Source organism: Myxine glutinosa, chromosome 10, assembly GCF_964187855.1.
Source record: "Myxine glutinosa chromosome 10, kmMyxGlut1.1, whole genome shotgun sequence".
Taxonomy (NCBI): Eukaryota; Metazoa; Chordata; class Myxini; order Myxiniformes; family Myxinidae; genus Myxine; species Myxine glutinosa.
Window position 1 is genome coordinate 119,445,924 of NC_136270.1, and position 23,214 is coordinate 119,469,137.

At 44.5% G+C, this 23,214-nt stretch overlaps 1 protein-coding gene across 1 annotated transcript in view; it reads left to right on the forward strand.

The window, feature by feature from the left end:
- LOC137433568 (uncharacterized) overlaps positions 1 to 22,989 on the forward strand; it is a 41,560-nt gene extending 18,571 nt beyond the window's left edge. Inside the window, exons 6-8 of the mRNA XM_068125888.2 lie at positions 8,076 to 8,165; positions 8,388 to 8,476; positions 21,589 to 22,989. Of these exons, the coding sequence (XP_067981989.2) occupies positions 8,076 to 8,165; positions 8,388 to 8,476; positions 21,589 to 21,601 (192 nt within the window). The 3' untranslated portion in view covers positions 21,602 to 22,989. The remainder of the gene's footprint in view (positions 1 to 8,075; positions 8,166 to 8,387; positions 8,477 to 21,588) is intronic.
- Positions 22,990 to 23,214: the final 225 nt, after the last annotated feature.

The following is a 23,214-nucleotide window of genomic DNA, read 5'->3' on the forward strand; positions in this document are numbered from 1 at the left end:
GATTCTGATGAAATAGTGGTAGTTTATGTGTTCTCTGACCAAATTGATTAATAATTTAATTTTTTTATGATTATTATTTATTTATTTTCATTATTAATCATTTATTTATTTTCTTTCTCATTTGGCCAATATCTCAGGCACCTTTTGAGCTGGGAAGCTAATATTTGGACATGAGTGACCAAGTGATGTGGCTATCAAGGATATTTTTGATTTATTGATTAATCATTTCATCTATTAAGTATTTATTGATTAATCGATTAATTATTTATTGAGTAATCAATTAATTATTTAATTTTTTATAAATGACTTATTTAATTAAATTTCTAAAAGATACATCTTCGGATGAAGCACTACTGGTTTAGTTATGCGATTAGCCAATTGATTATGAAAATATTTTGTGATAATCTTTTATTGATTTTAATTATACAATTAATCAATCAATTAGTGTACACCTCTCCCTCCCAATGCAGCCTCAATGAGCTGCACTGCGGTATTGCCGGGCGCCGGAGGCGCCCCGGCAATGCCGCGCTGCAGCATATTTAATTATTTGGCATGGGGCGGTGTACTTTGAATGTATGTGTACTTGTTTGTTTTCTTTCTTGGTTGTCCGGGCGATATCTCAGCCATCCTTTGAGCTAGGAAGCTGAAATTTCGGCACAGTAGTGAGCAAGTCCTTTGTCAAATACGGTATTTTTTGTTTTTTGAATAATCAATTAATTGAGGAGTTATTTAATTATTAGCGTTTAATTAAGTACTTATTTAATTAATTAAATTTCATTTCTCTTCTGACCATTATTAACTCAGGCACCTTTTGAGTTAGGAAGCTGATATTTGGACATGCCAATGACCAGGTGATTTGGCTGCAAAGGATATTTTTGATTTAGTAATTAATCAATTAATCGATTAATTATTTAATTATTCGATGAATGACCCAAAAAAAATTTTTTTTTAAGTTACAGATTCTGATGAAATAGTGGTAGTTTATGTGTTCTCTGACCAAATTGATTAATAATTTAATTTTTTTATGATTATTATTTATTTATTTTCATTATTAATCATTTATTTATTTTCTTTCTCATTTGGCCAATATCTCAGGCACCTTTTGGGCTGGGAAGCTAATATTTGGACATGAGTGACCAAGTGATGTGGCTATCAAGGATATTTTTGATTTATTGATTAATCATTTCATCTAATAAGTATTTATTGATTAATCGATTAATTATTTATTGAGTAATCAATTAATTTTTTAATTTTTTATAAATGACTTATTTAATTAAATTTCTAAAAGATACATCTTCGGATGAAGCACTACTGGTTTAGTTATGCGATTAGCCAATTGATTATGAAAATATTTTGTGATAATCTTTTATTGATTTTAATTATACAATTAATCAATCAATTAGTGTACACTTCTCCCTCCCAATGCAGCCTCAATGAGCTGCACTGCGGTATTGCCGGTCGCCGGAGGCGCCCCGGCAATGCCGCGCTGCAGCATATTGAATTATTTGGCATAGGGGCGGTGTACTTTGAATGTATGTGTACTTGTTTCATCTATTAATTATTTATTGATTAATCGATTAATTATTTATTGAGTAATCAATTAATTATTTAATTTTTTATAAATGACTTATTTAATTAAATTTCTAAAAGATACATCTTCGGATGAAGCACTAGTGGTTTAGTTATGCGATTAGCCAATTGATTATGAAAATATTTTGTGATAATCTTTTATTGATTTTAATTATACAATTAATCAATCAATTAGTGTACACCTCTCCCTCCCAATGCAGCCTTAATGAGCTGCACTGCGGTATTGCCGGTCGCCTGAGGCGCCCCGGCAATGCCGCGCTGCAGCATATTTAATTATTTGGCATGGGGCGGTGTACTTTGAATGTATGTGTACTTGTTTTCTTTCTTGTTTGTTTGTCCGGGCGATATCTCAGCCATCCTTTGAGCTAGGAAGCTGAAATTTCGGCACAATAGTGAGCAAGTCCTTTCTCAAAAACGGTATTTTTTTTTTTGATTAATCAATAAATTGAGGAGTTATTTAATTATTAGCGATTAATTAAGTACTTATTTAATTAATCAAATTTCCTTTCTCTTCTGACCATTAACTCAGGCACCTTTTGAGTTAGGAAGCTGATATTTGGACATGCCAATGACCAGGTGATTTGGCTGCAAAGGATATTTTTGATTTATTAATTAATCAATTAATCGATTAATTATTTAATTATTCGATTAATGACAAAAAATTTTTTTTTTTTAAGTTACAGATTCTGATGAAATAGTGGTAGTTTATGTGTTCTCTGACCAAATTGATTAATAATTTAATTTTTTTATGATTATTATTTATTTATTTTCATTATTAATCATTTATTTATTTTCTTTCTCATTTGGCCAATATCTCAGGCACCTTTTGAGCTGGGAAGCTAATATTTGGACATGAGTGACCAAGTGATGTGGCTATCAAGGATATTTTTGATTTATTGATTAATCATTTCATCTATTAATTATTTATTGATTAATCGATTAATTATTTATTGAGTAATCAATTAATTATTTAATTTTTTATTAATGACTTATTTAATTAAGTTTCTGAAAGATACATCTTCGGATGAAGCACTAGTGGTTTAGTTATGCTATTAGCCAATTGATTATGAAAATATTTTGTGATAATCTTTTATTGATTTTCATTATACAATTAATCAATCAATTAGTGTACACCTCTCCCTCCCAATGCAGCCTCAATGAGCTGCACTGCGGTATTGCCGGGCGCCGGAGGCGCCCCGGCAATGCCGCGCTGCAGCATATTTAATTATTTGGCATGGGGCGGTGTACTTTGAATGTATGTGTACTTGTTTATTTATTTTTTAGAATAAACAACCCCTAGCCAAAAGATAGCCACAAGTGAGTGGCATTATTGGCCCCATGCTTTTGCAATCAGCTCTGTCTATCTATCCGTCTGTCTGTCACGCTATCTCCTCAACGATGGTGCAGAATTCGTCAAACCTGGTAGTCATTATCACCACATGGAAAGAAGGTGCAAGAACAGTATCATTTTGACCTTGCCTCCTGAGGCAGGATCAAAAGGTCAAATACCAAAAAATTAAATTACCTGCATATTTACTCCCGCGAGGGAGTAATGCATTCGATCGTGTCCGTGTGTGTGTGTGTGTGTGTGTGTGTGTGTGCGTGCGTGTGTGTGTGTGTGTGTGTTCGTGAACAAGATATCTGGAAAAGTTCTGAACGGATTTGGATGAAAGTTGGTAGGATGATTGCCCTTGGGATAAGGAAGAATTCATTAGTTTTTGGTGAAGCTCAGAAAATTATTCCGGATCCAGGAAGTTTTTTGGGGAATTTTTTTTTCTGTTTTCCTTTAAAAACCATTTTCTCTGCAATAATTAGACCGATTGAGAGCAAATTTTTACCATAGGAGGGACTCGGTCTGCAGAATATTAAAAATGGTAATTATGACGTCACTGATCACGTGGTTCGGCCGCCATATTGTTTTGAGTGAAAAACACTAAAATCCAATTTTCTCCAAAACGCCTGAACAGATCGAGGCCAAACTTTGCAGGCAGAATCGCATACCCATGACGAACAAAAAGGTCAATGAGCATGATGTCATGCATCACATGGTTTCAGAGTTATGACATTTTTAAGCACAAACATTTAAAACCTAGCTCCTCCCTCATTTGTGATCAATCGAGGGGAAACTTCACAGATCTGTTCAGCATATCAGTCTACTAAAATGTCCTTTTGGAATTTGCGATAGGTCACGTGGTTTGGCAGATATCGTTAATTAAACGCAAATAATAAAAACATTTATATATATCTTGAACCACTTCATTGATCGACATGAAACTTCGTACTGTAGTAGAAGTCATGAAGATTAACAAGTGTGCAAAATTTGAAGATGATTGGATGTATGGTGTGGAAGCTGGAAGTTGTTATTGCGTGAAGAAGAAGAGTCTTTGACCTGTGGACGATTAATTATATATTTATCACATGTACAGACTTGCAGGCATCGTTTGACACAATCTCCCGGGTTAATTTGAACCTCAAATAAAATTATAATTCCAGATTTGTCAATGGCTGAGGTATATTAACAAACGAATAAAACAGATTTGGCAAAATTCGAACTTTTTAAAAAAAGATCGCATATTCACCCAGGGTTGTGAGAGGCTGAAGAAGAAGATACCTCGCTTGGGCTTCCCAGACCAAATAAATAATTCTGGTTCTGGCTCTGCGATTTTCAGGTTTATTATTCCCGCCAGGGAGTAATGCATTTGATCGTGTCCGTCCGTGTGTGTGTGTGTTCGTGTGTTTTTGAACAAGATATCTGGCAAAGTTCTGAATGGATTTGGATGAAAGTTGGTGGGATGATTGCCCTTGGGATAAGGAAGATTTGATTAGTTTTTGGTGAAGCTCAGGATATTATTCCGGATCCAGGAATTTTTTTTGGGAAAGATTTTTTCTGTTTTACTGCATTAAAGCTTTTATTCTTATTCTTAAATGATGATTTTCTCCTCCAATTCCGAGATATATCAAAATAAATTCTCTGACAGTTTGGGCTTACTTTCTTTTTCATTTATTGTTTTGGGGAGAGGGGATGTTAAACAAAACGTATTATTCCAACTAAACCCACGGCAGGAGTATGCGCTCTACTGAGTGGCGTTCTAGTTGAAAGCATTTTTTTATGAAACGTTGCATATGCTATCAACATTGGGGGACGCATGAAATATGTAATGATGTTTCGGTTTCGACCCCCGGTTCATGACCCAGGTCAGTGGGGACTTTAGGTTAAAGATGGCCACTTTTTGTCGGAGGGACGACACACACATTGATGATTCACCCAGTCTGTGAAACCCCAGGCTTGACAGCTTAGAGGAGAGTGTGGGTACCTCGAGGTCATCCTGTCTGCCCAGGTCATCCCTTAATGCACTGTTTATAATCAAACTGTGATTCCATGTTGTACCGGTATGTATTACTATATGTTAAAACTGCATAATAAAAGTAGAAGCCAAATCCAAATATATCGCGACCGATGTCCATGGACGATGTAACATAAAATCAGACATGCAATAATTACCTTTAAAAGAGTGAAAAAATGAATTTTGGAGACATTGGATATCACGTCTCATGGAGCTCATTATTATTTATTTATTTTTAATTGCTTTTTCCGAATTTTATTCTGATTTCACTCTAGATTTCAAATAATTATTTAGGCCGTGACTTCCGATCATGAAATATGGGAATCAGATTTCGAATATCACCTTTTAATAAGCCTATACAATACATTATTCAATTTTTTCCAGCAGCCAATCACATCACATCACACTTGGCCTCACATCAAGAAATCAGTCACCGTGAACGGACAAACGGACAACCATCTCTAATATATTATATATATATATATATATATATATATATATATATATATATATATATATATTTATATATATATATATATATATATATATATATTGTTACGGATCGCAGTTTAGATGTTACTTTGGGCCGAGCGGATGGTCCAACCGCGACCGTTACAGGATCCCCGATTGGCCCGACTCCCCCAACGTTGACCAGATCGCACCACAGATATTCAATTTGGAAACCTCTAAAGCGACCGAAAGAGAAGGAAAAGAGAAGAAGACAGAGTACGGAGGAAGAACAGATTTATTATACACACACAAGCAATGGATGGAAGAAGCAGTCACACAGTGAATCGTTAACTTATACTATTCAATTTACTTAACCCCAGGACAACATTCAAGACAGACGACGTTCACACTTACACGGGGGAAATTGCAGGCAGGAATGGCGGAGGTGGGTTGCTGGAGAGGGAGGCAGGGTCAGGTCCCTGCAACCGGCAGGGCTGGAGGTAGCAGCTCCCAATTCTTCGCGTTTTTGGCGGGAAAACCCTCGGTCGCGTCGACGCTGCTGATGCTGTGGACGTCACGCGCTGGCTCGGTCACACCTGCTCCTCTCCTTCTGGTGGAGCCGTCTCCCTCCTCTCAGCGCGTCTCTCCTTAGCTTGTTTCCTCTCCAAGTATCTCTCCTTTTTGGTTTGGAGCGTCTCTCATCTCACAGCTCACAGCTCACAGCTCATCTCTCATGTCCTCTCTCATGTCATCTCTCATGCCATCTCCCGTGTCATCTCTCGAAGCAGTCCCTTCCAGTCGCTTTTATCACTCGGGGCGGAATCAAGCCGCCGGCTGCGAGGGCACGCCTACCGGGTCGCTAACCGCGGTGCTGGTTGGCTGTTAGGGCTGCCCGATTCCTCCTTTGATTATGACGACGTGCCACGCCTGTGAGTTGGCGGCTCCTACCCCCCTCTTCTCCGAGATGAGCACATGGGCAATGGCGGCTTGCGGGATTGAACACCACTTGCACCGCTTTTGAAAGGAACTTTGGAGAGCGGAGATGATTGGGGAAATTGAAAGGGGCCTACGCTTATTTCGTTTGATACAATGCAGAGTCAATCTAGTGGGAAACACATATTTAGCCTACATGGAATAAGGAAATAAACTATTTAAAAAGATATATCGTGGCCTGTGTGTAAGTTTCATGGAATTAACTAGGAGGACGGCTGCGACCATTATTTACATTACGAGGGTGTTACACACAACAAAACCATACTTTTCACATTCGTTACACTTTCTCCAAAATTGTTACACTTCTCAAAACCGTTACCCTTCTCAAAACCATTACACTTCTCAAATTCGTTACAATATATATATATATATATATATATATATATATATATACACACACACACGTGCATATGTATTATGTACATACACATTTCTATATAATATAATATAGATATAGATAGATAGATACATAGATAGAAGAGATAGATATAGATAATGGCATTCGGAGCCCTTACAAAATTGCCCTTACAGCTCAGAACTCCCAACCTCCCACCCCTCATTCCCAACATGGTTCGAAGTAAATATCATAATTTTAAACTTACCCCATACATGTACAAGCTCCAGTATGTCCTTCCCGTCGATGTTCAGAAGAACCTAATCAGATACACAGTCCATTCACTGGTAGGTAGCCTCCCTCCACTCGGACCTTGCACTGACCCACCTGGTCGTAAGCTTGTACTACCAGCCAGTACCCGTTCAGCAAGCTGAGAAAGTTATCCAACTCCTCCATTGTGCAGAGGCACAGCTCTTTCTTTCATGTAGTTTTCCAAGATTTTTGGCTTCTCTCAGAAGCTTGGTGAGCCATTTCAAGTAACAATCCTTATCCGGACACATAATACATTTCATTCCCTTCCCCCACCCCCCACCCTCCCCCCCGAACATACCAGTTTCCTGGGGTCCCTGCGCATGCACACCAAGCATTTTGGCGGTGGATTACGTCATTTTGAAAGTGCGAAATTGGATGGGTATCTTGGAACAGTACTGATGGAGTCAGTGGCACCGCTCCTGAACAATACATCATTTTAATAGAAAATCTATATAACCAAAGACTCCCATTCTGAGGGGTGATATCCTTTCTGAATCCACCCCTCCCCCCCCCCCCCCAGACCCCACTCACCCAACCACTACCAACACAGACCGCACAAGTTAGAGAGCACTGCTTTCTATGAAGAGTGCCGGGAATGGACTTGTTTTGGAAGGGCAAACTAATGAGAAAAGAGATGCGTGAGAGAAAGAGGATCATAACCTGCAGAAATGAGGAAGAGGATATGGTCTGCAGAGGGCTAACGGAGGTAGATATAATCATAGGTTGGGATGGAAGATGACAATTCTGAAGCCCTAGACTCCTTGAGGAATGAGTGTGATTATACCGTCCCATGGCGGAGTTGAACTCACGTGTGGGAAAAGAGGAATAAATGATCGGATGTGAACGGTTAGCCTGGATCTGGGAAGTTTAATGCACATGTAGTTGCTGGAAGGACACGAATATCCTGCAGAATCTGGAGAGCGGTGGAAGGCCGAAAGAGCAGGGAGATGCTGGAGAGCAAGTGGGCCTTCATGCAAATGAGGAACAAAATTGGACTCAAATGGTGTCGACATATTACATCATGATTTCTAACTACACCCTTTGATGTGCAGATCTTCAGCAAGAAGATGGATTTTAGTCACGTGCAGTCCAAGTGTGGGTCACTGGACAACATCAAGCACGTTCCAAGCAGCGGGCGGCAGGTAAGTAAGCACTTTTCATCATCAGCACCCCACACCTGTAATCATCTTTAATATACGTCCCCCACGTGTGTGTAAGCACCTTCCCGAAGCATACCACTTTAATAAGCTCAACATCCGAGATCACTTAATTTCAATTTTAATGCAGAATAACTACAAATTAACATTTACCTTTAACAACGAGGGTGCACAATTTTAACACGGTGTTTGCAAACTTTTGTGCAGGTACAGGTAGTGCAGCAAAAGTTCGACTTCAGACATGTGAGATCCAGGTGTTACACATGGGCAAACCGAGAAAAAAAGGACCCAGCAAAGTGAGCAAGCACAATCACCCAAAAAACAACAAATACACACTGTACATAAAGGATGTGGTTACGTTCCCAACTACAATCTTTTTGGCTTTATATTATGTGACTACAGACAGCAGTGTGATGCAACCACAGACAGCGATATGATGCATCCACAGACAGCAATATGATCCGGTGGCAGCATCATGTTATGGGGCTGCTTTTCATCACCAAGGACTGGCAAGCTTGGCAGGATAGAAGGGACAAAGGACGGTGCAAAGTACGGGAGAATCCTTGATGAAGACATGCTTGACTCAGCCATGAATCTGAAACTGGGTCGGAGATTCATATTTCAGCAGGACAATGATCCGGAGCATAAAGCTAAAGCCACATTGGAGTGGCTGAATAAGAAGAAAATAAATATTATTGAGTGGCCCGGTCAAAGTCCTGACTTGAACCCAATTGAACATTTATTGTGAGACGTGAAGATTGCAGTCCATCGACAATCCCCATCAAACTTCACAGAACAAGAGACATTTTCATGTGAAGAATGGACAAAGATTTCACCATCTCACTGTTCAAAGCTGATGGAGACTTATACTACCCAAAAGTACTCACAGCAGTCATTGCTGCAAAAGCTTCTTCCACCAAGTACTGACCTAAGGGGCTTGAATACTTTTGCAACCAGTGAATTTTGATTTGTACATGTTTTTGCAGGTATTCCTGGCAGGTAACCTCCTTCAACTATAAGTGTTTCGTTTGATCTCTTCAGTTGTGATTTTTAAAAGTTCATTTGGAAAAATTGTTTCCACATAATTCGTAAATCATCTAAATGTGGCATTATTGGAAGGGGGTGAGCACTTTTCCAGGTCACTGCAACAACAGACGGTCCCGTAACTTGGCTGTCCAACTTAAACCGACATCTGTGAGCTGTAATTTGTCATTCGTCATACAAGATTGGAATTGAGAGTACGTGGAACAAAAATGCGTTCCTTTAATCAAATTTCTGCCTGCCCATGTCCAATCATAAACTGCCCATGTAAAAATAAGTAAATAAATAAATATATAAACATGCCTATTTTAAAATCCCATGTTACAATGATTGAGGAAAAAGAAGCATAACTCGAGCTGCATGGTAGCGGTTCCAACGGAAACATAATTATATTCTACGACATCAGGAAACCTTTACAAGGACACAAAATTATATTTAGTAATACTTATCAAAGTAATAGAAACGTATATTAAAAGTACATGAAAGCAGCACACAAACAACAACAGCAACAACAAATTATAAAAGATCCTTTTTTGTGTGATTTACTTCATTTTACATCCTCAACGACATTTGCACATCGATGTGCAATATATATATATATGTGTGTTAAGTACAACAAGTTGTCTTTTGATGGAATCCTTATGATGGAAAATCCAAAGCACAACATTTTGATGGAAAACTTCTTAATCAATTGGCTAATAGCATAACGAAATCACCAGTGCCTCATCCAAAGCTGTAACTTTTTGAAAAGTAATTAAATAAGCCATTAATCGAAAAAAATAATAATTGATTAACCAATAAATTAATCGATTAATCAATAAATCAAAAATATCCTTTATAGCCACATCACTTGGTCATTGTCGTGTCCAAATATCAACTTCCTAGCTCAAAAGGTGCCTGAGATATTGCCCAGATGAGAAAAAAAAAAAGATTAATAATGAAAATAAATAAATAACAATCATAAAATAATTAATTAATTAATCAATTGGCTAATAGAATACCTAAACTACCACCGTTTCATCCGCATCTGTGCCTTAATTTTTTTTGATCAATGAAGTCATTAGTCGAATAATTAAATAATTAATTGATTCATTGATTAATCAATAAATCAAAAATAGCCTTTACAGCCAAATCACTTGGTCATTGTGTTACGTGCTCCACCCCGACCCCCTGGTCACGGGGTTCCTCCGAGCCCCGAGAGGAGTCACGGCAGAAAAATGTGTTATTCTGGGTGTCAAAGATCAATGGAGAAGCCACCCCAATTGTTACTCACAAACAAATATTGTATTAACAAGTACAAAAAGTTTTAATTAAAACAAAAGCCGCGTCGATGTTACACAATGCCTAGATGCAGCTGTGCCTATAACGTCGATGTTATAGGCACAGGACATTCCTATTGATTCGATTACTTGATGTTATTTTTGTGCAAAGTGAAAATATATCTCGGCAATTTCCCGTGTGTGGCGACGAATTTTTAATATATCTCGGCATTTTCCCGTCTGTTATTTCAGGCGGTGTATGACTGACCATGCCGCGATTTAAAAAATATATATATCTCGGCAATTTCCCGTGTGTGGCGACACGTGAACGAAGCTATCCTCCTCTCTCCACATTATTGTTACGACGTATAAATTAAATATTTCATCGTGACGATTGTCATCAAATGGATGAATTTTTAATATATCTCGGCATTTTCCAGTCTGTTATTTTGGGCGGTGTATGACTGACCATGCCGCGATTTAAACAAAATATATATATCTCGGCATTTTCCCGTCTGTTATTTCGGGCAGTGTATGACTGACCATGCCGCAAATAAAATATAAAAAAATCTCAATGGACTTGAAGTTACAGGCCTTTGAGAATTCATTTCGTTCTATAAAGAGCAACTTTCATCGGATTTTCTTCCCGTTTTTTTTCAACCGAGTCTAAAACTATGTTAGCGACTGTGAAAAATGAAATGATATATCGATTTGATTTGAAATAAAACTGTGTGAGAGAGGAAGACACCACGGGCCTACAAAACAGGCCTCAAAGCTATGCGAGTTAATAAAATGGTGGAAATTTGTTTATATGAAGCCTCTCCCAAAAGGGGTGGAGCTATGGTTCCCAGAATGGGTGGAGCTTTGAGGTTTTGTCTTCTCTGCAAGAACAACAACAAGAAGAAGAAGAACAAGAAGAAGAACAACAACAACAGCAGAGGGCACTCTATGAGCAGCGTCTGCGACGCGGCTAAAAATCACACAAGAATAACAGTACAACGATAATAGCAGTCAAAAGTACAATCAATACATCTTATGATGGTACCATCAGCTAGTATAAGGTAACTCACTGTGCTCCAAGGGAGTGAAAAAAGAACATTCCCCATTGTCTCTATATTCCCGTCTTCAAGCTCAAAGTTGATCCCCTCCAGCGATCGTCAGAGCGATGTCGAATCGAAACCAGAATCCCGTTCAGCTGATGGACCCCGTCACGCTGCCAAAACTGCACAAAGGCGTACGCGGCTAAAGCAGCGCAAAGAGCCACGCGGCCCAAAGCTGCGTAAAAAGCGCACTCAAAGTGACTGGGAAATCCAAAGGCGCCCTCCAGGTATGAACTTTCACGGCTCACAGTCGGTGAGCCGCAAATTAATCCTCAAAAGCCACGGTGCACACACACACATCAGATACGTCTGAAAGCAGTGGAAACGGCTGACGAAGCAACGAAACCTTGCTCGACGCGCGAAGCGCACGAGTCAAAATGGCCGACGGCCTGTACTTGGGTCGAAACGACACGGCGATGATTCCTCGGAATCCAACGCCAAACCTGACACGCAGGTTGATCAGTCACCGCGAGAACAACTCTGTCGCAGGCATTCCTTTCCCAGGAACCCCGAAAGTTCACTAGCGACTTTCGTTCGACAACGTTCGCCCCGGACCTTGGAGCGACTCGCTTCTTGTCCGACTTCACTCGCTCCGCCCTCTTTCTCTCTTCTTCCTCTTCGTCGTCCGGTTCCCGATCCGGTTTCCTGTTTCTTTTAACATTAACTTTTAACTTTTGAAAATAGAAATATCTGTTCCCTTTAAATGACAACAATAATAATACATGGAATCAGAAATATGTACAGTGGATGCAAACCACCACAACGGAAGTGATGAATCCGTAACAATTGTCATGTCCAAATATCAGCTTCCAAGCTCCAAAGATGCCTGGGCTAATGCCCAGAAGAGAAAGGAAATAAATAAGTTCTTAATTAACTTATAATCATTAAGTAACCAATCAATTAATCGATTAATCAAAAAACAAAAAATACTGTTTTTGCCAAAGCACTTGCTCCGAGCTCAAACTATTATTGCTCCAATCTATCAAATATTTACTACTAGCAGAAGTACCCGGCATTGCCGGGCGGGGGAGGGGAGGGGGAAGGGGCGGGGAGGGGAACGGGGGGGGAGGGGAGAGGAGGGGGATGGGGAATGGGAGGGGAGGGGAGGGGAGGGGGGGGTGGGGAGAGGAGGGGGAGGGGGAGGGGGTAGGGTGGAGGGGAAGGAGGGAAGGGGAGGACGGAGGGGGAAGGGGGGAGGGAAGGGGAGGGCCAGTCAACAATGACGTTGCAGTTCTCATGGTAGGAGAGCAGCACAACAATCGTGACATCGTCCTGCATCTTCGCAACAACAGCACGAAGCGGATTTTGGAGACACCGATCCTGTGACGCCCTCCAGTACCGGCGTTGCCGGGCGGGGGAAGGGAGACCCGTACATTCCCAACCCGTACATTCGCCCTCTCGACTCAAGCTCACTCAGACAAAAGCCTCGCACAAATTACACCGTGAAGGCCCAATGGCCATGTCTATGCCACAAATCAAGTACGTGAGCGAGTCGGGCGCACTGAATTGAAAATATATAGAACGCTCATACTCCGTGAAAAGTGTAGCCGCCGTGTCGCCATCTTGGTTAGCACGACTCGACCAACTCGCTTCGCGGATCTCGTTTGTTTTGAACGTGTCCCAGATTTTAAAAGCCAGACAACTGTTATAATCCAATTTTGTGCGGCAATAAACTGCTCCAATCGGTTACGGAAAGGTTGTGGAAAGACGTTTCACAGCTGTTTCAAAGACATTTAATTCATATCGCACAAAATCGACAAAAATCGACACAAAACACGATCGCACAAAAGGTGAAAAAACGCAATCGCTTTTCGCTCTGAATTACGTGCAAACGCGTGACGGAAATCACCATCGCCCAGTATCGAGTGCCAACCAAGATGGCGCCCGGTAGCTGCATCTCCACCTATGTGGTGTGAATGGCAATGTCATTCTATATATTTTCAGTTCAGTGGTCTGGCGGCGGGGATGGAACATCACGTGATCGCTCTGAGCAAATCAGCAAGCTGCTCTGGCACCGGCTGAGATTCCGTGTATAATGTTCCTCGCTGAAATGCGCTGAGGTAAATATGAATAAAAAATATGGATCTCGTCAAATATTTTGAGGTAGGCCATGTTCGTCCCAGGCTCAATGGCCATGTCTATGCCAAATATCAAGCACGTGAGCCTCTCCGTTTAGGAGTCTTTCGGTAACATTACACACACACACACAAACTGTGTTTTATATATATATAGATTATTATCTATCTATTATCAAATTATAGTGGTGTTGGGCTAAGCCTGGTGTTGGGCTAGCGGCTAGGGTGCCAGCTTAGGATCCTAGGATCCTGGGTTCGAATCCCGGTCGATCGCTGAATTAACGCCAGGGGGGTTGACTCAGCCTGTCATCCTTCCGAGGTCGGCTAATTGAGTACCAGTTCACTGGTAATTCCCTGCTTGTCGTAAAAAGGCGACAAAAAGGGTTGGCGGCAGGAAGGGCATCCGGCCGTAAAACATTGCTTCAAAAAAAGGGGACCAAAAAAAAAACAACAACAACCACGGTCCCCGAAAAAGGCCAACCCCCGCTTGCGGGGAAAAAATGGCCTCTAAAGGTGTTTTTTTTATTATTAAAAAAAAAATCAAATTATCAAATATTATATTATCATCTATTATCTATTATATTATTATTAAACTATTATTCTATTATTATGATTATATATACAACAAAACAACAACAGGCATTTTAAGGCCATTTTCCCTGCAAGAGCGGGGGTTAGCCTTGTGGTCCCCATGACAATCTTCTCCATTTTGCCCTATTTTCTGCATCTCCCCTTGTTAACCCCCTTGCCCGCATTTCTTCTTCGACCATCTTTAGCCAAGTCTTTCTCGGTCTTCCCCGTCCTCTACTTCCTTCTACATTCATTTCCATCACTCTTCTCAACCAGTCACTTTCTTCCTTCCTCAACACATGACCAAACCATCTCAACCTGTTTCTCTTCCCAGCATCCATCACAGGCTCCATTCCCATCATCTTTCGCAATTCATCATTTGTCTTCCTCTCTCTCAACGACTCTCCGCACATCCACCAAACCATTCGCATTTCCACCCTTTCCAGCCTTCGTTGCTGCTCCACGTTCATTACCCATGTCTCGCTGCCATAAATCATAACACTTCTCACACATGCAGCATACACCTTTCCCTTCAGCTTCAACGACACTCCCCTCCGCGTCAGCACGCCACTCAGTTCCCGAAACCTCTTCCATGCACATCTCACTCGAGCAACCGTTGCCGAGTCCGATCCACCTTCTCCATTCAGCATGTCTCCGAGGTAGAAAAATGTTTTCACACCTTCCAGCTTCACGCCGTCTCCAAGGTCCAACTCAGCATTTCCTCCATCTGCAGCTCCCTCTGTGCACATCTTACACTTGAATGTAGTTGCCACACTGGTTAATGACCCTCTCAAACCACTACATTTTGATGAACCCACTCTGCGCACATTGTACATTGAATGGAGTTCACTCAGACACCCTTCCTGCACACGGCACCAGGCCACTTCCCAGTTCTTTCCACCTCACCACATGCTTTACCACTTGCCATCACCTTCGTCTTTCTGAGATTCACCTTCAGACCTTTTGTCTCCATACATTCCTTCCACTTGTTCATCTTTTCCTTCAGTCCATCCATACTTTCTGCAATCAACACCAGATCATCTGCATACAACTCCCACGGTAAACCCTCCTTTACGTTCTGAGCCAGCACATCCATCACAGCTACAAATAGTAGTGGACTTAGTATCGACCCCTGATGCACTCCCACCTTCACCTCAAACTCACCACTGTTCCCGTCCTTCATCCTTACAGCTGTGCGTGCTCTTTCGTACATTGCCATCACCACTCTGATCAACCATTCCTCCACTCCTGACGTCCTCAATGCCCATGTCACTACTTCGCGTGGAACCCTATCGAATGTTTTGTCCTCATCAACAAACCCAAGAAACAACTTCTTCCTCTTCTCCATGTACTTCTCCTGCAACTGCCTTACAATAAAAAGCGCGTCTGTCGTTCCTCTTCCTGGCATAAATCCAAACTGCATTTCGTCGATCTTCACTTTCTTCCTTATGCTCCTCCCCAACACCCTTTCCAATACCTTCATTCCATGCTCCAATAACTTTATCGCTCGATGCGAGCCACAGTCCAGGGGGGTCACCTTTCCCCTTGTATAGAGGGACGAGAGTACTCAGTTCCCAAACACTGGAATGCAGCCTTCTTTCACCACCAGATTACAGTCATTCTGTCATTCTGTCATTCTCTCTCTCTCTCTCTCTCTCTCTCTCTCATTCTCTCATTCTCTCTCTCATTCTCTTCACACCCCAACTTCCTGGTGCCTTCAACATGTCTCCCACAACTCCCGTCGGCCCTCCCGCTTTTCTACTCTTCATTGCTTTTATCGCTTCCTCAACTTCATTCTCAGTTATGTTCTCTGCCGGTCCTAAAACTGGGTTACTCTCTATGTTGCCATCCCATTCATTCTCTGCATTCAACAGCATTCCCATATATCTCTTCCATCTTCCTTTAATTCCATCTGGGTCCACAACGATTTGTCCCACTTCATCGTTCAAGCAACTCACCCCCATCACATCACACCTCTCTTTTGCTATCTGCTTTGCAATCCTGAATACCGCTCTCTGACCCTCTTCCGAATCCAAGCGTTCTCTGAACATTTTCCTGCATGCCTCCTGCGCCTTTGCTACCTCTTTCTTGGCTGCCTTATAACTTTCATGCCCTGCCTTTTCTGCTCCTGTACCCTTCGCCTTCTGCCACTCCTTGAACTTCTTCCTCTTCTCAGCAATTCTCTTTCCAACTTCATCATCCCACCGCCATGTTTCCAAGTGCCTCGGTGGTCCTTTTGTCCATCCACATACCTCAACAACGGCTCCCAACAGACAATCTTTCTTTGACATCCAACCACTTTCAAGCTCAACCACATCATCCTCTGCCATACTCAGCCTCTCTTTTAATGCCTCCCTCACTGTCACCTCTTTCAACCTCCACACCTTCATTCGCGGTTGGTACTTCACCGGCAGAGCTCTCCTCGCACCTTTCACCCTTATGTCGCAGACAACCAAGTGGTGCTGTGAAACAGCTTCCTCCCCCGGGATCACCTTTGTGTCCCGGAGGTGCCCCCTATCTCGCCTACGCACCATCAGGTAGTCAACGGTTGTCATCGACCCACCTGACGTGTATGTAACAAGCTTATTATCCTCTTTCTGGAACTGAGTATTACAAATCAACAAATCAGCTCCATCAGCAAACTCCAAAATCCTTTCACCGTCTCCATTTCTCACACCATATCCGTAACCACCATGAAGTCCCTCAAAACCATCCATACTCCTTCCCACATGTCCATTTAGGTCTCCTCCTACCACAACAACTTCCTCATCTTTCACGTTTTCCATCAGCTTCTCGATTGCACACTAGAACCTGTCCTTCTCTTCATCGCTCCGACCAACCTGCGGAGCATATCCCGAGATGATGTTCACCAAGAGCTTTCCAATCATCATTTTCACCATCATGAACCTTTCACTCACTCAAGTCACACTCACCACACTGTCTAAAACTCCTCAGAAAACAGGACACCAACAACATGCACACCTTCTGGGCACCTTTGCCACATAAACTTGTATTTCTGTCCCTGCCTACCCTTCACCATTCTCACACCACTTCCCTTCCATCTTGTCTCCTGCACACAACATATGTCCACTCTTCTTCTGACCAATACTAACTTCCACCACTTCTCCTGATCTCCCTGTCATTGTCCCTACATTCCATGTCCCAACCCTCAGAAACCGATCTCCACTTCGGGCATCAGACGTTTCGTCGTCATAAATGGAGTGATTTCCACCCTTGCTTTGATCGGGTTCCCCACCTTGAGTTTTAACGAGAGGGAGTGGGGTCTCCCACGGGGTAATTCGTTTCGATTTTGTTGGAGATCCGGATCCGGATCCAGCTAGTAGAATTTTAAAAGTGATTCTTCACCATTGAGTGATATCACCAAACATGATATATGGCAGGATATCTCAAAAGGTTGTGGACGGATTTGGACGAAACTTGCTGGAGAGGTTGGGTGTGTGAAAATAACAAATAGATTCGATTTTGTTGAATATCTGAATATGGACTCGGATACGATAATTATTTAATTTTCAAGCGATTCTTCACCATTGAGAGATCGGGTGAAAAGCGACATATAACATGATATTAAAAAGAGTTATGGGCGAGTTATGAATAAACTTGGTGGACGAGTTGGTTAGGTGACCTGAACAAGCCGATTAGATTTTGGTTCAGGTCCGAATCCAGATCCTGCCTATCAGTGGATACAAAACGTAAACTATTCATCAGGTAGAAGTGTGCTCTCGACTGAGTGCCGTTGTAGTTTTTGAGGTCATCATAGGCCAACAACCTATTTTAGGGATTTCGCAAGTATCGTGCTATGCACGACATATTTCTTGTGTTAATGTTTATTGTTTAATGATATACCACTTAAATTACGTCTTGGAGAATATACATACTAAAGCGCGGCGTTACGCGCGCTGCTTGCGAGCAAGGAGGAAGCGGACAAGCGGTAACATATAAACGTCTTTATTGTAGGAGCTCACTGTAACACTGGCCCGCCCCGGGCTGGGCGCCCGGTGTATATCATGAGGCCACGCCTACCGCTCGGGCGTGGCCACCGCCCACTTGGTGCGCGGAATGATGTCACCACGCCAGTGGGCTTTTGTGTCCGCCACACGCGCCCCCCCAGAATTCCCGCGCACCTGGAGGGCCAGTTTGCGGGGCAGACGAATGACCCGGCCGAAGCGCCCCCTGGCGATCGGCGGCGTCCGGGGTGCAGGGATGCCAGGTGGGATGCCCCTGGCTGCCCCTGGGATGGGTGCAGGACCGGGGGGCGGCGTGGCGGCGGGGCTGGGCGGTGCCGGGGGTCCGCCCGCAGGAGGGCGGCCCCGACGTGGGGGTCGGGCCACTGGCGGTGGATGGTCCACATCGAGGTGGGCCGGCTTGAGGCGGTCTACCGAAACGCGGTCAGGAGTACCGCCGATGTCCAGGGTGAAGTGCTTCGCCCCGGTCTCCAGCACGCGGAAAGGCCCGTCGTACGGGGGCCGCAGTGGTGTCCGATGGGCATCGTGGCGGACGAAGACGTACTCCGCCGTGCGAAGCTCCGGGGCGACGTGCGTCGGTGGGTGCCCGTGGCATGCCGTTGGCACCGGGGCGAACCTCTGGGCGGTCTCTTGCAGAGCGGAGCGCTGCTGTGCCGCGGACCATGGTGCCGTGGAGTCGGGGAGGAACTCGCCCGGCACCCGCAGCGGTTGCCCGAAGACCAACTCCGCCGCGGATGCGCGCAGGTCCACCTTGGGCGCCGTCCGGAGGCCCAGCAGGACCCAGGGGAGCCTGTCGACCCAGCCGCCGTCGCGGAGGGTGGCCCGGAGCGCGGCCTTCAAGGAGCGGTGAAATCGCTCACACAGGCCGTTAGCCTGGGGGTGGTAGGCCGTGGTTCGGTGCAGCCGGACCCCGAGCCCCTGCGCAACCGCCGCCCAGAGCTCCGAGGTGAACTGGGGGCCGCGGTCGGATGAGATGTCGTGCCGTGTGCCGTGTCACCCCCCCCCCCCCCCCCCCCCCCGTGTGCCGTGCCGTGCAGTGGGCTTGGCGGTCCTGGGCAACGCACAAGCGAGCGAGCTGAACGTCTCGGCCTGGACCAGACGTCTGCGCTTGACGTCGACCAGGAGCCCATTAGCGCACAGGAAGTCCGCGCCAAGCAGTGCCATGGGCACGTCGGCGGTGACGAACGTCCATCGGAAAACCTGCCCTCCAAACCGCAGAGAGAGGCAGCGTTTTCCATACGTACGGATGGGCGTCCCGTTCGCGGCAAGCAGCGCGGGGCCCCCACCCGCGGCGTGCTTGTCTGACGTGCCGGCGGGAATGACACTCACCTGCGCTCCCGTGTCGCACAGGTAACGGCGCCCGGAGAAGGTGTCCGTTATGAACAGCAGGCTGCTCGAACGGCCGGCGCTCATCGCCACTATTGAGCGCCGGCCCGGGCGTTTCCCGACCTGTTGAAGGAGCATGGCGGATGACACTGCCGAGCTTCGTGGCCGAACTTGGCGTGGAACCAGCACCAGGTGGTGGAGCTGGAGGAGCGTGGCTGGCTCTGCCAGGCCGGTGGAGTTGGTGGGTTTCCCCGTGGTGGCGGTTTTCGCCGCGGCGGTGGGCGGGGCGTGGCGGCGTTCACGAGGTGCGTATCAGCATGCTGCGTATGCTGTAGAAGCTGATGCTGTGGAACATGCTGCTGAACATCAGCCTCGAGGGCCATGACGGCCACGCCGACTCTCGCCCGCGTGTACGAAGCGGCGAAGTACCTGTCCGCCTCGGCTGCCAATGCTCGGGGTTCCGTTAGCCAGGTCCCGGCCAACGCGAGGCGAACCTGCGCTGGAAGTTGGCGACGGAAAAGCGCCCGGAATAGAGAACCGGGGGCTTCGTCGCCCAACAGTGACAGCATATGGTCCATTCGGACCGACGGGCGCGTGTCACCGAGCTCGGGGAGATCCAGGAGGCGGTCGGCCCGTGCGTCGTCTGTGAGGCCGAACGTGGCTAGGAGTAGCCGCTTGAGTGCCTCGTACTTGTGGCCGTCCGGCGGGTGGCGAAGGACGGACACAACTCGCGTGGCCGTGCCGGGCCCGAGGGAGGCGATGACGTGGCAATAGCGCGTGTCATCGCCGGTGAGGCGCCGAAGCTGAAATTGGGCTTCGGCCTGGACGAACCAGACTTCGGCCTGAGCCTCCCCAAATTCGGGAAGTTTGACGAAGTTGGCCATGGCAATGGCGTCGCGTGTGGAAGGATCGCTCCGGCAGATCCAACGTCGAGGGGGTCACCAGTAAAGCGCGGCGTTACGCGCGCTGCTTGCGAGCAAGGAGGAAGCGGACAAGCGGTAACATATAAACGTCTTTATTGTAGGAGCTCACTGTAACACTGGCCCGCCCCGGGCTGGGCGCCCGGTGTATATCATGAGGCCACGCCTACCCCTCGGGCGTGGCCACCGCCCACTTGGTGCGCGGAATGATGTCACCACGCCAGTGGGCTTTTGTGTCCGCCACAATACCATATTATATCACCTGCTTTATTTTATAGTGCTGCATTTAATACAGGTATATCTTTAATACAGGTGTATATATATGAATTAAACACACTAACCGCTTAAAGCAGTCAATACACCGTCGATATCCGCGTTCAAGGGGCATTTTACCTACTGCGCATGCGCAGCAGCTGTCGTGATAATTAATTAATGGCGAGGTTAACTCGAGAGGTCATAGAACACCTTACCCCCTGCAGTCTTGACATAAATATAATACAAGACCATGATCTACGCGTGGCAAATTAGATTGGTCGAGATGATGTAAAATGCCATCGTATTTTGTTCAAGTCCTGCAGAAAGGAAGTGTTTTGAAAGTGACAAAAAGTCGATTTGTGCTCCAGTGTTCAGGTAAATAATTTAATTTAAATAAAATAAAGATTTAAAGGCCGTCGAAAATAGAATCCTGGAAGTTTACCGCCGTTTATGCACCGTCTCTTACACCACTTTATTTAACACGTTTCTGATCTCTTCGTGCCTGTTGTTTGTATCCTTTATAACGTCCTTAAAAACAGGAAGTTCCCCGTTTGGAATGATTTTCAATTTTGTCCGACTGCCAGACAGACAAACAGAGTAAAATAAATCATCTCGCTCTCTGCGCATGTACGATCGGGACAAATTCAGAGATAAAGTATTGTAAAACTACCGGTTCGTTTTCCGAATAAATTTCAAAATACAACATACATCTGAAGATGCAAAAAGGAGTGCTCTTCCTTCCTTCTTCCTATCTGTATATGCCTACCGTTGCAAAATGTATCCGAGTGGAACTTTGTAAAGCAACTGATATGGTGGGGGAGGAGTGGGAGTGGCGGAAATATATTTTTGCACCATGGATAATAATCCCTCTGTTTGCAGCAGGGATCAGTAAACCACTTGCAGTGTGTCACTCGTACTGGCGGGAATCATAAGTCGTCTCCCTCCACCTCGCGGAGGGGTGGGATTGTTATATTTGTGTCCATGACCTGACACTTGGTACTCCCAGCAGGTACGCAACATTTGGTGATCAGACCAGCCCTGTTTTTTTTCTATGATTTTCAGATGTACACACATACAGACAATCGTCTTCTTCGATATAGTAGGATTGCATTATGGCTGCTCATCTCGAGAAAAACCTTTTGTAAACATGTGATTGTCATTATGACTGAGAGGTTGACCGAGAGGTACGCATATTCGCCTCGATGCTGTCTCACCTGGGTTTGAATCCCGACCCACCTTTTAACTGTTGTCCCGGTGTTTCACAGGTAGGGTGATTCGCCAACGTGTGTGCCGTCCCTCGGATGGACAAACTGGACGTGCTGTCTGCCGACATTCTTTTGTAGATGTAAAAAGATCTCACGGTGTTCTTCGTGAAAAGTAGGCGAGTTATCGCCGGCACCATGAGCAACTTACAATCTCCTACAAAAAGTCTTTCGGCCACTCCGACAATATTTCACCAAAGATAGAGTAGAAACAAAAAGGGTAAAAAGATCCCCCCCACCCTCCTCTCCCCCAGGGCGATGAGATTGGTGATGATGGTGATGATGATGATGCTGGTGGTGGTGATGATGATGGTGGTGGTGATAATGATGGTGATTATGGTGGTGTTGATGATGATGGTGATTATGGTGGTGTTGATGATGATGGTGATTATGGTGGTGGTGATGATGATGATGGGGGTGGTGATGATGGTGGTGATGATGATGATGATGATTTGTCATTTCCCCAAATCCCTTCAATAGTAAAAGTAGTTTTTTTTGGAAAGTTGTATTTGATCTAAACATTACATTAGATGCTGATTTTAACTCGCTGCTCGTGTTTAAACCTCTGCTATATCTTCCTGGTGATGGTGCATGAACCTTGATATTCCAAATATTAAAAATGTTCCAATCAGATCAGAGTTTTAGCATCAGATTGTTGAACCATCCGGAGTGTGCAGATCTCGTTGGTTCAATCGCATTTGCATGTTCAACTTGAAACCATCAATTACTGGATGCTTTTCTTGTGACGATTGTGTTTACCTGTGCCAAGATGTTTATGTGCTGTATTGAGCTCCATCAGGGGAAACCTGACACCTTTCCACCTTACATGGAGGAAACCTGACACCTTTCCACCTTACATGGAGGAAACCTGACACCTTTCCACCTCACATGGAGGAAACCTGACACGTTTCCACCTTACATGGAGGAAACCTGACACCTTTCCACCTTACATGGAGGAAACCTGACACCTTTCCACCTTACATGAGGAAACCTGACACTTGATGGGAATAAATAAACCAATGACAAATTGTTGTTTCCTTTCACTTTTGACGTCATCTATTGTTCATGTTGGAGTTTTAATCGTTTACTATCAGAACTTTGCTACTTTGGGTAACGAACTACAGGTGAGCGGGCTAACAGAATGGCCTAGAGGTAGGCACAATCGCCTCTAAGCTGTCTAGCCTGGGTTCGAATCCTGACCCACCTATAACCTGTCATCCAGGTGATTCATCAATGGGCATCA